The sequence below is a fragment of the Mus caroli genome, unplaced genomic scaffold, assembly GCF_978045245.1.
Source record: "Mus caroli unplaced genomic scaffold, Mus_caroli_1 scaffold_11, whole genome shotgun sequence".
Classification (NCBI taxonomy): Eukaryota; Metazoa; Chordata; class Mammalia; order Rodentia; family Muridae; genus Mus; species Mus caroli.
The window spans coordinates 121,899,955-121,919,743 of record NW_028227266.1 but is presented as its reverse complement, the minus strand read 5'-3'; the positions used below and the strand labels follow the sequence as shown (position 1 = coordinate 121,919,743).

General features: G+C 40.9%; 1 protein-coding gene across 2 annotated transcripts in view; it reads right to left on the bottom strand.

Moving 5' to 3' along the window:
• Nucleotides 1-3,044: 3,044 nt before the first annotated feature.
• Nucleotides 3,045-19,789, bottom strand: part of Kif15 (kinesin family member 15) — a 68,182-nt gene continuing 51,437 nt past the window's right edge. Inside the window, exons 25-35 of one of the 2 annotated variants that reach the window (XM_021172839.3) lie at nucleotides 18,604-18,708; nucleotides 17,583-17,705; nucleotides 14,975-15,121; nucleotides 13,009-13,110; nucleotides 12,499-12,663; nucleotides 10,578-10,687; nucleotides 7,497-7,572; nucleotides 7,004-7,041; nucleotides 4,077-4,242; nucleotides 3,765-3,896; nucleotides 3,045-3,411 (exon numbers count right to left, since the gene is read on the bottom strand). In XM_021172839.3, coding sequence (XP_021028498.1) covers nucleotides 3,352-3,411; nucleotides 3,765-3,896; nucleotides 4,077-4,242; nucleotides 7,004-7,041; nucleotides 7,497-7,572; nucleotides 10,578-10,687; nucleotides 12,499-12,663; nucleotides 13,009-13,110; nucleotides 14,975-15,121; nucleotides 17,583-17,705; nucleotides 18,604-18,708 — 1,224 coding nt within the window. In that variant the 3' untranslated portion in view covers nucleotides 3,045-3,351. Of the gene's footprint in view, nucleotides 3,897-4,076; nucleotides 4,243-7,003; nucleotides 7,042-7,496; nucleotides 7,573-10,577; nucleotides 10,688-12,498; nucleotides 12,664-13,008; nucleotides 13,111-14,974; nucleotides 15,122-17,582; nucleotides 17,706-18,603; nucleotides 18,709-19,789 lie in introns of both variants that reach the window. The other variant, XM_085828218.1, reaches the window with a different exon arrangement.

Here is a 19,789-nt window from a genome sequence, read left to right as displayed (position 1 = left end):
ACCTCCAGGGGTTCCAGTATTCTTTTCTGGCCTCCAAAGGCACCTATCCTCATGTACATATATATACCTGAACACAGATACACATAATACATAAAATTAAATTTTAAATAGAAAGCATAGATTATCCCAATTAGTCCTATGTGGTATAAACCACTCCAATTTGCAGATAGACTCAGGGGTACTCATTGTACTATTCCACTTAATAATGGAGATAGTGTGTGGCAACAACTGATAGGAGACGCTAAAACAAATCTAAGCTGCATTTGTCAAAGACTTTATCCCATGGATTATAAAGGTAATAGAGTGCTCTTAACAGAAGTGGCCTTCATGTTCTGGCAGAGTTAGGTAGGTAAGACAACTATTCACACATCTTATGCATGCTCTGTAGAGAAAAGGTGGGCAACAGTGGATGGTCTAGCTATATGACTTCCAAAATTAGTGATACAAACCAAGGAAAGTTAGGGAGTTGATTTAGGGTATTATTTGTGTATCCATGTCAGAACTTGATTAGCCTGGGTGTGATGGTGTGTAACTAAAATCCTAGGACTTTGGAGGCAGAGGCAGGGGGATCAGGAACTTAAGGGAGTTTAAAAGCAAACCTGGATTACATGAGACCCTGCTTCTCCTATAGTTTTGGTTACTATGGCCCTCAAAACTAGGGCTGGAGAGTTAGCTAAGAGATTAAGAGCACTTGTTCTTGCAGAGGACCTGGGTTTGGTTCTCAGAACTTGAATGGTGGCTCACAACCACTAATAACTAATTCTAGGAGATCTGACTCCCTCTTCTGACTTCAAAGGATACTAGGCACACATGTGGCACATGTACATACACAAAGGCATAGTATTTATACACATTGTTTTAAAAAAAAAGATTTTATTTGAAAAACTGGACATGTAGAAAATGGCCATAACAGTTACAAAACAAACCAACCTATATGAACAAGTTCAATACAAAATAGCCATCGGATTCACAGTGAGTTTGTACTGGCTATTTTTGTGTCAACTTGACACAGCTGGAGTTATCACAGAGAAAGGAGCTTCAGTTGAGGAAATGCCTCCATGAGATCCAACTGTAAGGCATTTTCTCAATTAGTGATCAAGGGGGAAAGGCCCCTGGTGGGTGGTGCCATCTCTGGGCTGGCAGTCTTGGGTTCTATAAGAGAATAGGCTGAGCAAGCCAGGGGAGGCAAGCCAGTAAAGAACATCCCTCCATGGCCTCTGCATCAGCTCCTGCTCCCTGACCTGTTTGAGTTCCAGTCCTGACTTCCTTTGGTGATGAACAGCAGCATGGAAGTGTAAGCCGAATAAACCCTTTCCTCCCCAACTTACTTCTTGGTCATGATGTTTGTGCAGGAATAGAAACCCTGACTAAGACAAATTGGTACCAGGAGTGGGGTATTCCTGTGACAACCTGACCATGTTTTGGGGAGGACTGTGGAAGGACTTTGGAACTTTGGGCTTGAAGATCCATTCCTTGTTAAGAGCTCTGTCAGATGTTGTGTAGGAGCTTGGAAGATAATGTTGAGAACAGTGCAGAAGATGGAGGTCTGGTTTGTGAAATTTCAGAGGGAAAATTAAAGACTCTCTTCAGGGACATTGCTGTTTTTATTGTGAAGATTTTGTAGTTCTGGTTAGCTGGGGCTGAAGAATCAGCTGTGATTAACAAGATACCAGAACTACTAAAGCAAAAACTTTGCATTACTGGGACTATTGATGCTGGTTAGCTGGAGCTAAGAAATTAGCGGTGATTAAGAAGAGACCAGCATCATTGAGGTGACATCTTCTGGGAAGTGTTTTCTGAAAGCACAAGGAGGCTGTGTTCCAGAGATAGGCAAGGTTGTACTCCTTCTGCAGTGGGACTTGGTAATGTGTAAGGGTCACCCAGGTGGTACTGGTTTTGAAGGCATGAAGGGGTCACACAGAGCAGCTGAGGCTCGGCACTGTGAGAGGCCATGGAAGGCCATTGGTGAAGGTGCAGCCTCAGTTGCAATTGACGACCCAGGACTGAAGGGGTCATGCAGTGTTTTGGAGATGCCAGTACCACGAGATGACCACCAAGAGCAGCAGCAGCAGTGGAGTACAGGCATCTGGAGCCCAGAGGAAGACGTGTGTGCTACAAAGGGCATGGCTGGAGAAGTGACCCAAGCCCTTGGAGGAGCCCAGAAGATCGTGAGTTGGATCCCAGACGTTGGACGGTTGGAGATTGATTTTTGCTTTGATTGTGACTGTGCCCTGATATTTTCCCTCTTGAAGGAAGAAACTGTTTTAGTGGAGCCCACAGTTAAGAGACTTTTAATTGTAAAAAGACTTTGGATTTTAAAAGAGATGGATATTTTAAAGAGATTGAAATTTTAAGAATATGTAAAGACTGTGGGACTTTTAATGTTATTTAGATCTTGGGGATGAATAAGAATGTAAGGGTTGAGGCTTACTAGTGATGTGTTTGTGTGTCAAGTTGACAAGGGGTCAATTGTACTGGCTATTTTTGTGTCAACTTGACACAGCTGGAGTTATCACAGAGAAAGGAGCTTCAGTTGAGGAAATGCCTCCATGAGATCCAACTGTAAGGCATTTTCTCAATTAGTGATCAAGGGGGAAAGGCCCCTGGTGGGTGGTGCCATCTCTGGGCTGGCAGTCTTGGGTTCTATAAGAGAATAGGCTGAGCAAGCCAGGGGAGGCAAGCCAGTAAAGAACATCCCTCCATGGCCTCTGCATCAGCTCCTGCTCTCTGACCTGTTTGAGTTCCAGTCCTGACTTCCTTTGGTGATGAACAGCAGCATGGAAGTGTAAGCCGAATAAACCCTTTCCTCCCCAACTTACTTCTTGGTCATGATGTTTGTGCAGGAATAGAAACCCTGACTAAGACAGAGTTTATCAAAGGTGAATCTAAGAAGAAAAGGACCTACTGGCCGTGGTGCTGCACACCTTTAATCCCAGCACTTGGGAGGCAGAGGCAGGTGGATTTCTGAGTTTGAGGCCAGGCTGGTCTACAAAGTGAGTTAGTTCCAAGACAGCCAGAGCTATACAGAGAAACCCTGTCTCGAAAAACCAAAAAAAAAAATTAAAATAAAAAAAAAAAAAGAAGAAAAGGACCTGACTAGAATTCACCAGAGACCTCAGCTACAGACTTTATTTTAAGGGTCTTCCAGAATGTACACATGACTTGGAATGCATTGTTACTTAACAGGCTGCGAGTTTGCATGCAGAATATCCATCGGAACACTAAGGATTAGTGCGCACCATGATTCATAATTAAGGTCTTTTAGTTTAGTTCTACCATGTGCGCAAATACAATCTCACTTTTAAAGAATCAATCTAAACAAAGTGATGTGTATGAAGATAGCTGGGATCCTTAGAATTCCTTCTTTTTTTCTTTCAAAAATAGATTTTCAGCACGCAATTTTTCTGTCTCCTGTAATTAAAAAAAAAAGGAAATTAAGTATCTAATTATTATAGATGTTTTCTTAACTCATTAAGTATATATTCAAATTAAAGCTACAATGTTTAATTTATAAGTTAATATTAAATATCTGGCATCTAAGAGAACTTAACCTGAATTACCAGTATTATTGGGTGGCTCACACACACTTATAATCCCACCCCCTGGGAAGGCTGAGACAAGAGGACTGCTGTGAGAGTTCTGTTTCAGACTAGATTTCAAAGTGTGACACTGTCTCAGAAAACCCAAAGTGAAATAGCAGTGACAATTTTCTTTACTAAACTCTCTTTAAAATCACCATTTATTGAGAATAGTTTCAGTTTTACCTCAGTAAGCCTGATATTTTCCTTCTTCAGTCGTACTACATATTGAATCTTCTGATGTAGGTTTTGATGACCTACCAATTTTCCATTTTCCTCAGCAAGAAACTCTAGTTGCTTTTTCAGCATTTCCATTTCCTGTCAATCCAAAGATGGGAAGATCACATTATGTATCTCTTTTCAAGAGCTCCAATCAAGAGGTGGTCAAGCTTCTGTGGCCATATATCTCTGCACACTAGAGAAACTGAACCAGAGATTTGGTTTTTGCTTATTCTACTTACTCAAGTATTTCTACATAGCATGGAAAACCCAACACACCAGGAAAGTTCTCTCTCTCTCTTCATACATTTCTTCCAACTTTGACCGCAGTTGCTCCTTTTCCTGAAATGCTCTAGACTCCAAAGTTCTGGTTCGCTCAATTTCCTCGCTCATTCTGTGGCAGGCCTTCTCCTTGCTGTGAAGTGCACTCTGGACTTCTTCTAGACTGGAATAAGCATCAGGTTATGGTATTTCAAGGAAATAGAATTATAAGCAGGATTCAAACTAGATTTTTTCTTCTTCTAAGTACAGAATTTTGATTTGAAAGCATCACTGATCTTCAGGTCTCCTGTACAGTTGACAGAAGAGCATAAGCCAGAACTGGGCTGAACCTAGGTAACAGAACACTTTCCTGACATGGTCCAGACCCTTAGCTTCACCCTGAGCATGGAAGAGAAAGTGTGCTGAATATCACATATGGTTGCTTTGTTAGTCAAGACTTTCATCCTGAGAAAAACTCATCAAACCATTTTATTTATTTATTTAGAGTCAGGCTCTTGTGTAGCCCAGGCTAACCTCATAAAAATTTAATATAAAACTTAGCTTGTCCAAGTGGAGACAGAAGTAAGGTATTGTTACAGTCTGTAGGCTTTATTGTGTCTGATCTCAGAATATCATTTCTGCTTTTAAAACCCAGTCCTCAGACAATGGAACATTATCCCTTTCCTCAGGGGTGTTCATTTTTACCCACTGTATATAACACAATGGAAAAATGTAGGATTTTACTACTTTATAAAACTCTTTCAGTTTGATACAATTTCCATTGGAAACACTGTTACAATGCATACAGAATGTAACACTGCCAAGATGAGGTGTACTCAGGATCTCTACACAGGCCAGCTCAGTCTAGGGGCTGTGTTTCCAGAGCATGCTCAGAGGTACCCAAGGAGATAATGAGGGTGTTCCACATCGCTTTGGTGGGATAAAATGTTCAGATGCTGCCTCTGCCTACCTTACTGTGGGTCAGGTGTTATGGCTTGAAGATGAAAAGTTCCCTTGGGCTCATGTGTTTTCACTTGGTTCCTAGCTAACTGTCACTATTTTGGAAGATTGTGGAACCTTGAGGAAGTATCTAACTCTGGGGCCCATGACTTGAGGTTAAATGATCTGTCTGAGACAGGGTTTTCTCTGTGTAGACCTGGCTGTCCTGAAATTTACTATGTAAACAAGAATAGCCTTGAACTCAAGAGACTCACTTGCCTCTGCCTTCTGAGCACTGGGATTAAAGGTATGCACCATCAATTTTTATTGCCCAGTCATACTTCTGTTTTCTCACTGATCCCTGACTACAAATGCAATATAATAAAAACTTAGCTTCCTACTCTTGAGCCATGCCATTCACCACCATGATTGGCTATATATCAACTGGAACTGTAAATCAACATAAAAGCTTTCTTCATTTCTTTTTTCTTTTGGTCAGTATTGTATTGAAGCAGTGAGGAGGAAGTGAAGTCACTTGGCTTCTTTATGAAACTCATCTGATGTAGCAAAGAAGAACATGAGCTCATCTACTTCCCAGCAGTGGCTGACGTCTGTCATTAGCTGAGCATGAGCACTGTGAGTTCTACCTTTTCCTTGCTGGATACTGGCTTTCTAAGCCCCGAGGATGTCTGGTCTACATAATAATTTTAGGCTAGCCAGAACTCCGGGGCTACAAAATGAGACCTTGAAAAACGGAAAGAAGAAAAGCAGCAGCAGCTACTGCTGCACCATCCTATGGAGAGACGATGGTGGAACTGTAGTGGCATAATGTAGCCAGACATCCCAAAAGCAGAATGCTGGGGAATCTCAGTCCCCTATCATATGGAACTAAGTATTTCCTCCTTATGCTACTGCAGTTTGATATCTAGTTCCTAGAGCATTTAGGAAAATGTGCTGTATGTATGCCCACAGTGCAGTGTAAGCTCTTCATGCTTCAAGGACCACATATTACCAAGGACTTCTGCCACCACATACCATGCTACAAGGTCTCAAAGGATGTATCTAAATTTGCTGCAGTTCTACAAACTAGCTAGATAGTTCACCATCCTCTATGTCAGCTTAACTACTACTAGTTGGAAGCATTAAACTGCCCTTATTGTCCATGAGGAGAAAACCTCACAGCACAGTAACTCAATAATTAACTGAAGATTGCACATGTGCTTTGGTTTGTTTGTTTGTTTGTTTACTTAAAATCCCTGTTGAGAAAGTGGCATCAAGAAAAATAATTTTGATGCTAGAAGATGGCTGAGTAGTTATAATTTTAAGCACCCATAAAGGGCAGGTCACAATTGCCTGATCAGCTGGAGGGGCTCTGATGTCCTCTTTTTGGTTTCTGCAGACACTTGCATGCATGTGTGCATACCCATAAATAGACACATGCACATAAATAAAAATTTTAAAATATTAAAAAAAGACTTTGATAAACATTAATTATACTCACATATACCACAGAAGGAAAAAAGGTATTTTATGGATGTATTTTCCCTTTAGAGGAGAATTCCACCCTCAAAGAGTTCATAACTCTGTTACTCCAGTTTCAGAGGGATCTGATGACTTCTGGCCTCTGTAGGTACCATGCACATATATAGTACACAAACATATATACAGACAAAGCAAAACACCCATACACATGAAATTTAAAAAAAGAAAGAAAGAAAGAAAGAAAGAAAGAAAGAAAGAAAGAAAGAAAGAAAGAAAAGAAAAGAAAGAAAGAAAGGACGGACAGACAAACGACCGAGGTCTGGCAAGTTAGCTCTGCAGGTAAAACACTTGCTGCATGAGCCTGATGACCTGAGTTTGACACCTACAACCCATGGTGGAAGAAGAGAGCCAACTCTCATTTGTCCTCAGACCTCCACACGCTTGGCATGGCATGCATATACTCCCCCATAATAAAGTTTAGAAATATTTTAAAAAGGATTTGAACTATAAAATAGCATACTTACTTTGTTTTCATTTTCAGCATCTCTTCAATAAGTTTATTCTATAATAAAAAGGAAAACAAAAAGGTTCTTTAATATCCTTATTTTTAAAAAAAGGTGAGAGGAACAAGTCCATTTTCCTTTGTGCTAACCAAGCCAATGTCCATTTCCAGAGTCCCATATGATATACAAAGGCTACTGGTTCACAAGCATTCCAGCATGGTGCCCAGAAGACACTACACTTCTAAGGGCATAACTGTATGTGGGAAACTAGTGCTTCCTACAGAAGCACAGAGACAAGACACCTTCTTCCTTCTTTCAGTTAATGGTTAGAGCCACAGACCATGGTAACTATTCTGTGCCAGTCTCCCAAGTACTGGAATTACAGACAGATACACCTTTACTTCTCAATTATATATTAATATAGAGTTTCTAGAATAAATAACCATTAATGTTATTTATAAAAGCAATTCTCACAGAAGAACTTTCTGTAATTAAAAAAAAAAAAAAGCCATACCCTAGCAAGTCTTTCTTTGATAATCTCCTCTTCATGTTCATTCTTCAGCTGTTGACTGTCTGGATGACTCTGATCGCTGCATAGATTAGTGAGTAGACAGGGAAACATCGTCAAGTATATTCAAGAATTAATGAACATTTATTATATGTAGCTACAGCGCAGCTAACGCTTGTGATGAGTACAGATAATCAGTGTGCCCACACATGGGATAAATAGGATCCCCCCAGAACTCAGAATGATTCTTACCACTATACAAGCAAGAAGAGTACAGTGCAGAAATCTAACCAAAGCTTGGTAGAAGTTAGTGAAGAAACTTAGCTATGAGTGGCAACCTGCAGATAAACTGACTAAACGAAGGCAGACTGTCAGCAACTACAGGAGGGTCGTCTGGTATCTTGGCTTTTCCAGACTGTTAGGGTGCAGCCTCTGATGACTACCCTGGCTTCACATGTATACAAACATCAGGGACTCCCTTCACAGGAAATAAATGCTTCAGAAACAAACGAAGGGATTACAGTGTGGACTGCACATGCATCTCTGCAAGGTTGCCCGGGTTGGGAGAGTAGTTCAGTGGGCCAGCAAGACTTCACTGTGAACCTGCCTGAGTGATGTGAGCTTTGACAGGAATCTCTTATGTGGTCACAGCACAGCAGGGCTTCTCTCTTCTTTCACAAATGTAGCCTAGTCAACTGACAATGAGACTCAATGTCAAAGTCAGCCAAGGTCAAGGAAAGGAGTGCAGTGTGTGCAATGATCCATATTTAGGGGTAAGAAAAAAATACATAGTCAAGATCCAGACAATAGGGCTGGAAAGATGGCTCAGCAGTCCAAAGTACTTGCTGTTCTTCCAGAGGACTAGGGTTTGATTCCCAACATCTACATGGTGGCATATAACCACTTGTAACTCTAGTTAGTTATGGAACCCAACACTGTCTTATGACCACCCTAGGCACCAGGGACACATTGTTACAGATACACATATGGACAAAACACCTATATACATAAAATAAGATCTAGACATTATTTTAGAGCTTGGTAGCCATATAACATTACAACCGTTCAGCATGGTGACTGAAAGGAAGCAAGCCAGGCTTGGTAACATACAATGTTGATTCCAGCACTCAGGAGGGAGAGGCATGTATATCTCTGAGTTTGAGGCCAGCCAAGGCTACAGAGTGAGACAGTCTCAAAAGAGAAAACAAAAAAAAAAACAAGACAAAACAAAAAACTGGAAGGTAACTATGCACCAACAGAATGTTTTTAAGAATGGCCTGTGAACTAGATTGGGTTATAGTTTGTAGAGACCTGAAAGGAAGTGAAATAAAGTACTTTGAATTGAAATGACTTGGGAAAGTTATGTAGCTCTTCATAAGAACAGCAAGGTGCAGCGCTCATGGGAAATAGGTGAGTAGACTCGCAGATGTCAGGAGCACCTGGAGCAGCGCTTCTCAACCTTCCTAAAGCTGCCACCCTGTGACAGAGTTCCTCAGCCAGACTAACCAGAGGGCACAGAGACAGCACCCAAATTAATAAAATCATATGTGAGAAGGGAGACATGACAACAAAATATATCTTCAAATAATTATTCTGTTTGTTGAATATTAACAGTTGAAAATATTAAAATCATGTTCTATAAACATCATGGAAATATTAATTTTTCTCCCTGTGCTTGAAATTAGAACATTCTTAATGTTTAACTTCAAAGAATTTTTGCTGTTTTGAAATTTTTAGGGATCCATCCCATAATTAGCCTCCAAACGATGACACCATTGCATACACTAGCAAGCGTTTGCTGAAAGGACCCTGATATAGCTGTCTCTTGTGAGACTAGGCCGGGGCCTAGCAAACACATAAATGGATGCTCACAGTCAGCTATTGGATGGATCACAGGGCCCCCAATGGAGGAGCTAGAGAAAGTATCCAAGGAGCTAAAGAGATCTGCAACCCTGTAGGTGCAACATTATGAACTAACCAGTACCCTGGAGCTCTTGACTCTAGCTGCATATGTATCAAAAGATGGCCTAGTCGGCCATCACTGGAAAGAGAGGCCCATTGGACTTGCAAACTTTATATGCCCCAGTACAGGGGAACGCCAGGGCCAAAAAATGGGAATGGGTGGGTAGGGAAGTGGGGGGGGGGAGGGTAGGGGGACTTTTGGGATAGCATTGGAAATGTAATTGAGGAAAATACGTAATAAAAAAATATTAAAAATAAAATTAATATTGGAAAAAAAGAAAAATTTAAAATATACTTACTGATAAAATAATTTGTCTCCTAGAAACACTGATAATCTTTTTAAAGTAAATGTATAGTTAGACAATGTATATAGATATATAATGCATTTTTAATACTCTCTCACTATGTCAGACGGTACCATATAAGGGCTTTTGAATATATTTCTTAATGATTTTTACTATTTTATACCCTTTTACTATGCTTAATTCCCAAAGAATATTTTGTATGTTTTGAAACAATTTAGTATTCAAAATTAGATATAGGATCCTTAGTTATAGATAGTATTAAATGTTCATTAATGTTATTATTTTTTTTTTGTTTGTTTTTTTTTTTTTGTTTGTTTGTTTTTTCGAGACAAGGTTTCTCTGTATAGCCCTGGCTGTCCTGGAACTCACTTTGTAGACCAGGCTGGCCTCAAACTCAGAAATCTGCCTGCCTCTGCCTCCCGAGTGCTGGGATTAAAGGCGTGCACCACCACGCCCGGCTTAATGTTATTTTTAGTGTATGAAAGAATATGAATATAAAAGTTGAACAAATTTTTAAAGTATTATTTGATTCTCAAAATACTCAATGTTATTAATATGCTTGATGTATAAAATTCATTTATATAATAAAAAAATTAAAAAAAATTTTTACATCTTCTAAATATATTCCAAATGCTTAATTCACTGAGCTGATAGGTGGTAAATGTCTTATCCTGCAATGCTAGAAAAAGCCCACAACCTCATGACCAACCAAGCACTTCTCATGGGGATGTCCTATGTCACGTAAAGTTTGCTTCAACCTCACTCATTGAAGGCCATGCAGGCAGACCAGTCCAGGTGAGGCCTTTTGGCTCTTACTGACCCACTCTCCTGCTGCCTTTTCACATCATCCAGCTGACTTTGCAGGAGCCAGTTTTTCTCTCTTAATTGCTGAGACTCCAGGCGTAGATTTTCCATTTCACACAATTGATCCTGAGAATACACAAAATAACTGTTTGGTTTTGTTTTTCAGAAGACACATTAGACTGGGTGTTAATTTGCTTCTTGAGGTTGTGCCTGAAGCTGCGTGTAGTGGCACACACCTTTGATTTCATACAGGAGGCAGAGGCAAGCAACACTGTGAGTTTGAGGCCACCCTGGACTATACAGGGAGTTCCAGGACAGCCAGGGCTATGAATTGAGACCCCGTGTCACTCCCCCAACTCCCCCAAAGGAAAGGTTGTGACCAAGACAGGTATTCCTCTTTACATTCCTCTTTAAGCAACAGGTATTATTGGATTAAACAGTTTGTGACAAGCACTTACAAGTCTTAGAACTGTGACTCACAAACATGTTCAGTGTCTTAAAGAGTTTATTAATAACAGCCAAGTTCCTCTAAGAGAAAAAACTGATACAAAATCTCTGGTAACTGCTCTCAACTTTTGATTCTATTTAATACATGCCAATTGAGCTAAACATTAAAAATTGAGGCCAAAACGCACACTTAAATTAGATCCTCACTTTATAGCCAGGCCTGGAGGCATATCCATGTCAACCCAGCACTCAGGAGGCTGAGGGAAAACGGACCATGAGTTCAGAGCCCATCTGGTGACATAGCTCTACAGTGAGACTCTGTCTCAGTAAGGTAAAGAGGAAGCAAAGCCGGGCGTGGTGGCACACGCCTGTAATCCCAGCGCTCGGGAGGCAGAGGCAGGTGGATTTCTGAGTTCAAGGCCAGCCTGGTCTACAAAGTGAGTTCCAGGACAGCCAGGGCTACACAGAGAAACTCTGTCTCGAAAAAACAAACAAACAACAACAACAAAAAAAAAGAGGAAGCTGGGGAAATGCTCAGTGGGTAAAACACTTGCCAACTAAGTGTGAGGTCCTGAGCTTGAATCCCTTGAATCCACGTAAACCTGGGCACATGTTTATAATTCTTATTCTCTTTACAGTGGTGGTGGGGAATAGAATCTCTGTAAGTTTTGGATCAGCCAATCTCTGGCACACACAGCAGCAAACAAAATAGAAGATGAAGGCTGACACCTGTTGTTGTCCTTCAACTTCCACATGCATTCTATGGTATATGTGTGCTCAGTCATACAATGAACACACACACACACACACACACACCAAACATTACATCATATACAGACCCTCACACACTCACAAAAGACAAGGAAAAGGGCAGAAGAGGAGAAAAGACAGAATAAGAGTTAAATTTCAAACCACACTGAAGGCCTAAGAAGACAGCTCAGTCAGTATAGTGCCTGTTCTGAGATCCTCCCTAAAATGTAAAGTGGAAAATGATAAATACATGCGATGTTCACCAAATACATTCGATGTTCACCTCTGGCCTCCACAAGCACATGCATGCCCAATCACATAACATATGCACACATTCAAACTGTGCCGAGATAATACGTTGTAGCTAGTAAGCTGGCAAAGATGCAGATACTGGACAGTGCTATGAGGTGAAAATCAAGGAATCAGGCCTCTTCTTCCACTGCCCATGACATGTGGTTTGTGGAAACTATATAACCTTTGTGTAAACCTCCTGCACAAGGCAGGGAGAGGGTTATAGACTATAGTAAAGTATATCAGTGTACACTGAAACACTTTAACAAGAAAGGAAAGGAAACTGGGAGCTCCCAGGGACAACAAACTAGACTACAAGGGGTCAGGGGTGGGAGGAAGACTTCTCTATCTATGATACAGTGTTGCCTTTTGAATTTGGATCAGCAGCAGCTAGGAGGAAGCTGTTGCCTTTTAAAATAAAGTTCACTGAAAAAAAAAGAGTCATGTACCTTCATTCTGAGAATTTCAGCATTTTTGACTTCTCTATCTTCATTTAGCTTTGTTACAAGGTGTTGCAAAGAAGTCTTAGAGGCTCTTCCATCTTCTATCTCTTGTTCTTGTGTTTCCAAGAGTTTTGCCAAATGAGCTTGAAAATGGGGTGGTGTTTTGGGACTCTGAAATAAAGCCACACTTCATCCAAATGCTTGATTACATGATGCTATGAAGATTTCATTTTCAGTCTATACACTTAACGGATAAAATATGCATTTTCATGTATATGCCAAGCCTCTTGAGTATAGAGCATGCTGATAAAGATCATTCTGCTTATTATTTTCATTCTTATCCAAGTAGAACAAGACTTTACTAAGTAGAAAGCAGACAGGGGCACTAATGAAGAGCTTTTCCTTTAAAATAACAAAATACAACAACAAAACAAACAAACAAAAACCCCCATTATTTACAATTTTTTCTTCATTTGTAAAATTGATTATTCTGAAATGCAGTTTCTGGGAAAGTACCTGTGGATACTCGGTAGCAGAGCCCATCACGTGCTCCAGCTGCCTCATCTTCAAGCTGTACTCACTCTTCTTCTGCTCCACTTCCTCTTTCTCCTGGTTTAACTGGGCACATCAACAGATAACAGGTTATAGTTTAGAAAATAACTTAGAACATACAGTGCAATGAGAAAAGACAAGCTTCAGCACTGCCAACCTCAGAGAAAGCAAATCAATGTCACAGTGTGATGTCCCTGTTGAGATGAAAGAGACATTCTCATGAGGCCATGCAGAGATTACATGGATATTGGTATGCCAATCACTACAAACTCATGGAGAATGGGGAAGGTCATCCTTGAAACAAACTAGAACTCCCCATGTGGCCAGCAATTTCAGTTCTGGTTTACATCTGAAGAAAATGAAATTGTGGGTGTGTGGTATGTGTGCATGCACGTATGAGTGTTCACATGTGCATAGGCTCACATATGTGTCAGGCTGAATGTATATGTATGTATATGATCTATGGAGGCCAACTGCTGCTGAGGCAGTTTCTCAGTTCACTGCTTCAGCTCGTCATTGTGCTCAGGAGAGTTTAGCTCAATTGGCAGTATGCTTACGGCATACTGAGATTACAAGTGGGCCACCATGCCTACCTGGCTATTATGTGAGTTCTGCAAATCAAACATCCTTCCTTGGCAACTGCTTTATCCACTGACCCATCTCCCCACTCTGTGACAACACTTGAAGAGAGGGCCACATTCCTATTTTAACCCCAGGTTTATTCATAATAGCCAAAGAACACAGTAACCCTAAGTATCCACCAGCAGATGCAACAACCACGGAATGCTGAGGTACACAAGAACACTGCCAGTCTGAGAGACAGGAAACAATGAACCTAGACCATGTCATGGAAGTGATAGCACCCAAGTGAAGAAAGAAAAGGATGTCTCGTCCATGTGGAATCCACAACAGCCTAGCTCAGAGGTGCTATGTAGAAGAGTGGTTACAGAGACTGGAGAGCTGAAGAGCCCTGGATGGGAGATGTCAGAAGTGCTCTGACAGAAGAACAGGGGTTCAAACAAAAGCAAGTTTTTGAGATCTAATGCAATATATTTTGAGCATAAGCAAAAATAATATATAAAGTAATAAAGTATAGTTCAAAATGACAACAACAATTGATTTGAAACTGTATCACAAAATCGTATGGTAGATCATGGATATATTAATCAACTTGATTTAATCATTACACACACACAGAGAGAGAGAGAGAGAGAGAGAGAGAGAGAGAGAGAGAGAGAGATAAACACATATTATAGCAACACATTGTGGCAGGTAAGGAGCCCCACGACTGTAATCTCATAATTTAGAGGCTGAAGTAGGAGGGTTACCATGAGTTTGAGGACAACCTGAATTCTAGAACACCAAGCTAGTCTGGGCTACCTACTGAGTACCAAGCAAGTTGGGCAAGGGCTACATAACAAGATTGTCTCAACCCGCTCCAGCAAAACCTATCACTGTGAACCTCATAAGTGTATCCAACTATCTGTCAATGCAAAATTGTTTTATTCTGGGTATGAAGACATGTATCTGCACTTAGTCCTCTGAGAGGTGGAAGCAAGACAATTATGAGCTCAAAGCCAACATACAATAGTGAGACCCTATCTAAAACAACAGCAAAAAGTTTCTTAAATGTTATATATGTATGTGTGCAAAATTCATTAGTTTGAAGAATGCTATAGTTTTGTCTTAATATCTTATTGTTTTCAGCCATAACCTCGCTGCAGACAATGTTGTCAATGTGTAAAGGACCCAGGACAAAGAGGAAGTGGCTAAGTGAGACTCACATGTGGAAACCCAATTTTACAGTCCATAGGTGAATGCCAAAACCCCTAATTGATCCATTTGTTCCATTTCTATAACACAGAGAACTTTGTCAAAGCAGGAAGTCAGTACCATGCTGCTGGTTGCTGGTGTCTGAGTGGCCGCTTACCTTGTGCTGCAGTTCCTGGATCAGCGCCTCCTTCCTGTTCAGCTCCTCTTGAGCAGACTGCAGCAGTCCAGAGTGCTTCTTGGAAGCCTCCGTGAGCATGTTCAGCTGCTCAGTGGCATGGGCCAGATCTTCACAGAGCATGTCCCTCTGTCAGGGAGCAATGTCCCAAAGAAAAGATTTATTTCTTACTATGCCATTCAGCTCACAATCATAACTATAGTCCTATACAAATTTAAAGTTAGGAAAGGAAATACTTAAATATTTAAAAAGTTTTTTCCTGGGCTCCAGAAATGGCTCAGTGGTTAAGAGCACCAACTGCTCTTCCAGACGTTTTGAGTTCAATTCCCAGCAACCACATGGTGGCTCACAGCCATCTGTCATAGGATCCAATGACCTCTTCTGGTTTGTCTGAAGACAGCAACAGTGTACTCATATAAATAAAATAAATAAATCTTTAAAAAACATTGTTAAAAAAAAGTTTTTTCCTTTGGTTTATGTGGTAAACCATTCCAAGACACCCCTCCCAGCTGACATGTATGTAAACAGGCCTAGGTATGATGTCAGTAGATTCAGTTTCCTGTTTGAGGTTAGGTAGTACTCTCTTCTCAATCAGGATTTTAGAACTCATCTTTCCATGAGAACCCTTAAGAAGCAGATCTTACTTGATGTCTCAATAGATGAGTTTCATGGACTTACATGATTAAGATATTTTGCACACATGCCTCTGTGTGTGTGTGTGTGTGTATGTATATATACCTATGTGACATGTACAGATGTCAGAGATAATGTTAGGAATGTTTATTATCATTCACCATGCTTATGCAGCAAGCACTTTATCTACAGAACTATTATCCTTAGTTTGACTCTGGTTTTTATAGCCTAGAAGGTAAATAGCTGCTCACCATGGCACTGGCTACTGAAACCTCGGAGAATAAGGTGGTACAAAGTGGCAGAGAATCCCTAATGGCTGCATATGTAATTCCCACTTACACAGCATAGGAACACTCTGGTGAGCACCGCAGAGCAGCATCTGCTCCTCCTCCCTTCCCGCATGGACGACGTGTGCACACTGTTTACAAGGACGATCCCAGGGCTGGGGATGTAACCAGCTGCTAATAAAGTGCTGCACAGGACTCAAGTGTGGTTCCACATTGGGCACCAGAAGACCCAAAGCCCTCTTCTGGCCTCTAAGAGTACTGCACACACCCCACACAAATATAAACAGCAAAACAAAACCCACATAGATAGATAGATAGATAGATAGACAGACAGACAGATAAGGGCCTGAGGTGCTAGAAAGATACTCAGTTAATAAAATCCTGCCATGTATCCTAGTTATCTTGTTAACTTGACTCAACAGAGTCACCTGAGAGGAAAGCCTGGATTTGTCTGGCCTGTAGGTAGCACCATCTCTAGGCATGGGAGAGTTAATCATAAGCCTGTGAGGTAGCCAAGGACGGAGCAATCAGGCAGAGCTCCTCCATGGTTTCTGCTTTGTACTCTGCCCTGACTTCTCGCAATAATGGAGTGTGATCTGGAAGTGTAAGACAGGGTTTCCTCTCCAAGGTGTTTTCAATCAGTGTCTGTCACAGCAATAGAAAGGAAACTAGTGCAGTCACGAAGACTGGAGTTCAGTTCTTAACACTCATGTAAAGGCTGGGCATAATGGCATGCCGACAAACACAGCACTGGGGAGGGAGAGACAGGAGGATGCCCAGGGTTCACAGGCTGAATACTCTAGCCTAATCAGTGAATTCCAAGTCATAGGAAGGAAGGATTTATCTCAAAAACCAGGGTTTTGATGGTGCCTGGCCTCCACATGTACCTCCCCCCAACACGTTTGTTTTCCAAAACAGGGTTTCTCTGTATAACAGGGTCCTGGGTCCATGCTGGCCTCAAACCCACAGAGATCCACTTGTCTCTGCCTCCCAAGTGCTGGGATTAAAGCCATCACACACGGCTGACTCGAAGCTTTTTTGTTTTGTGTTTGTTTGTGTGTGTGTATTTTATGTTTATACCTGGATTCCCCCTTTCCCTCTCTGTCCTTCCTTTTAAGACAAGCTCACTGGGTAACTCTAGCTGACATGGACCTTCCTGTGTACACTTGCTTTGGCCTCCCAAACAGTGGGAAAAGGCAAGTGCCTCCATGCCCAGATCTCATCAACTTTTAAGACTTGCAATTTGAATTGGAATACATGAATTTTTGTGTCTATAGTAATTTTGTACTTTCCTTTTCAAGTTTTCTTTTACATCACTTGGAATCTCTCTTGACAGCCTAATACTGGCTAAATTTTCTCCTTAAGATTCTGATATATTTTATTTTTGTGAATAGGACTTAATAATTTTTACTGTTGATTTTTCAACAATAAAACAGTTCTTCCTTCTACCATGTGGGTTTTGAGGATTCAAATAAGATGGTCAACTTTAGAGGAAGTAACTTTATCCTCTGAGTCATCCTTTGAAAAAAAGGCAGAGGCAGAGGAATTATGTGAGTTCAATATCAGCATGGTTGGCACAATGAGATCCTGTCTCAAAGAGAAAAAGGGCAGGAGGGGAGCGGAGGTGGGGGGAGAAATAAATAAAAAGAAAGTACCACGTTAATACCTACCTCGATGTCCTCTGAGAGGATTCTCAGTCTAAGAGTTTCTTTCAGTTCCAGGATATCCACTTCCTGTCTCCTGATCAACTCCTTGTTCTCTTCTTTGTCAGCCAATGAAGCATTGTATTTGCACTGCCGAAAACAAAGTCACAGCAAAAGAGCTTTCTGCTAGAGTACTGCTCATCTGTATAACAAAGCAACTTAGAAGTATCTTAGTTTCAAGGAGAGCACCGTATTAACAAGCTAATTCAGTAACACCTCGTGTGGTGGCTGTTGTTTGGTTTGTTTGTTTTTGAGTTTTATTATGTGTGCACGCGCGCTGGAGTGACACATAGTTATGAGATGTCCAATGGGGGGGCTGCATCAGGTTCTTGGAAGAGTAGCAACTGCTCTAACCACTGAGCCACTTCCGTAGCCCCACAAAGCCTTGCTAGGGAAGGTGTTAGAGCTAGTGCACATGGCGAAGAACCACAGGACAGTCCCGCAGGTTAGAGAAAGCCATCTAGCTCTGTCACCTCATCAGAGTCTGCCTGTGAAGATAAATATGGATTGAAGCAAGCCCCTTCAGAGCAGAACTAATGCTGATAAAAGCCTTTACCTTGGCACAAGCAAAGGGCAAAACATCAATGCTCAACAACAGTTACTTCAGAAAATGATATCGAGTCTCAGATCAGAGACACAATTCCATGTAATAAATACCTGCAAATTTAACTAAGACATGTTTTTTTTTTTCCCTTGAGTCAAATAAGGAGCCCTCTTTAGCCTTAACTGTTAGTTTATTTCTAGTTTATTTGTTAGTGGTTGGAGAAGGGTGCTGAGAACACTATTCCAGGTCAAAAAGACCTGGCACAGAAATGCTTTTGTCCAGAAATGTGCACACTGCACATCTCAGAAATCCTCTGGGTGTTAACTTCTACAGTCAAACTTACTGCAGCATACAATCTTCTTACCTGTTGGGATGGCTAACAGACCCCCAAAGAGCCTGTGAATCGTGCCCTGCTTAAGCTCAGCATCCTGTGACAGAACTTACATTTATGTCTTGAAGTTCTTGTTTCAGGGTGGCTATGGTTTCTGATTTTTCACCAGTTGATATTCTTAACTCCTGGATTTGGTTCATGAGGTTGGTGACAAGTTCCTAACAAGGACAAAAACATTTATCTGCAAAACCAGTGATATTATGGAGATCATTTTAAAAGATGAACTGTTGCAGTTTCAATAAACTTTTTCTTATACTCTTACATTTGAACACTGACTCCCAGAAGCCAGTGGTGTTTGGGGGCTCATGGACCACTTGGGAGGTGAGACCTAGTTGGAAGAAGTGGGTACTAGGATTATAGGCACCTCCAATTGCTACACAAGCTCCCTGGGTGTCCGATTAGGTGTTTTGCAATGAACAGCCATAGAGCTCCTTATTAACATAGAGCCACGCCTTGCTTCTCCTGAGTCAGAATTAATCTTTCCTACTAAAAATTCTTTTCAGGGTATTTGGTCACATCAGTAAGAAAAGTAGCTAACACATAAACTACTTCTGTTAACTAGTGGTAATAAAGAAAGTCAATTTACTTTAGCAAATATTATGTGACATTCCATCTTTTACAATTTTTTCCCTTGGAGATAGGGTTTCACTATGTAGCTCAGGCTAGCTCAGCTTATATATATATATATATATATATATATATATATATATATATATATATATATCACAGGCTGGCCTCTTAACTAATGAGAGTCTTGCTTCAGTATCCTAAGTGCTTGTATGACAGGGTTAGACCATTTTTATATTTGGAAAGACAAGTCACTTTTATTATTCTGGCCAAGTCAACAGTAAGGATTTGAGACTGTACATCATGAACTTACAGTCAGTAAAATAGGGTCAGAGTAATAGCAGTCTAGTTAAAACAACCAACACATGTTACATAAGCCGTGTAAAGGAACAGAGTAAAGGTGGATGTGGCAGCACACGCCTTTCATCTCAGTGCTAGGGGGGCAAAGACAGGAATTCTGAGTTTGAGGCCAGCATGGTCTACATAGTAAGTTCCAATTCATTCAGTACACATAGTGAGACCATGTCTCAAACAAACGAATAAAAAATAGAGAAGAGTAGGTTTGTGGGGCTGGAGAGATGGCTCAGCGCTTAAGAGCATTGACTGCCTCTTCCAAAGGTCCTGAGTTAAATTCCCAGCAACCACATGGTGGCATAAAACTGTCTATACCGG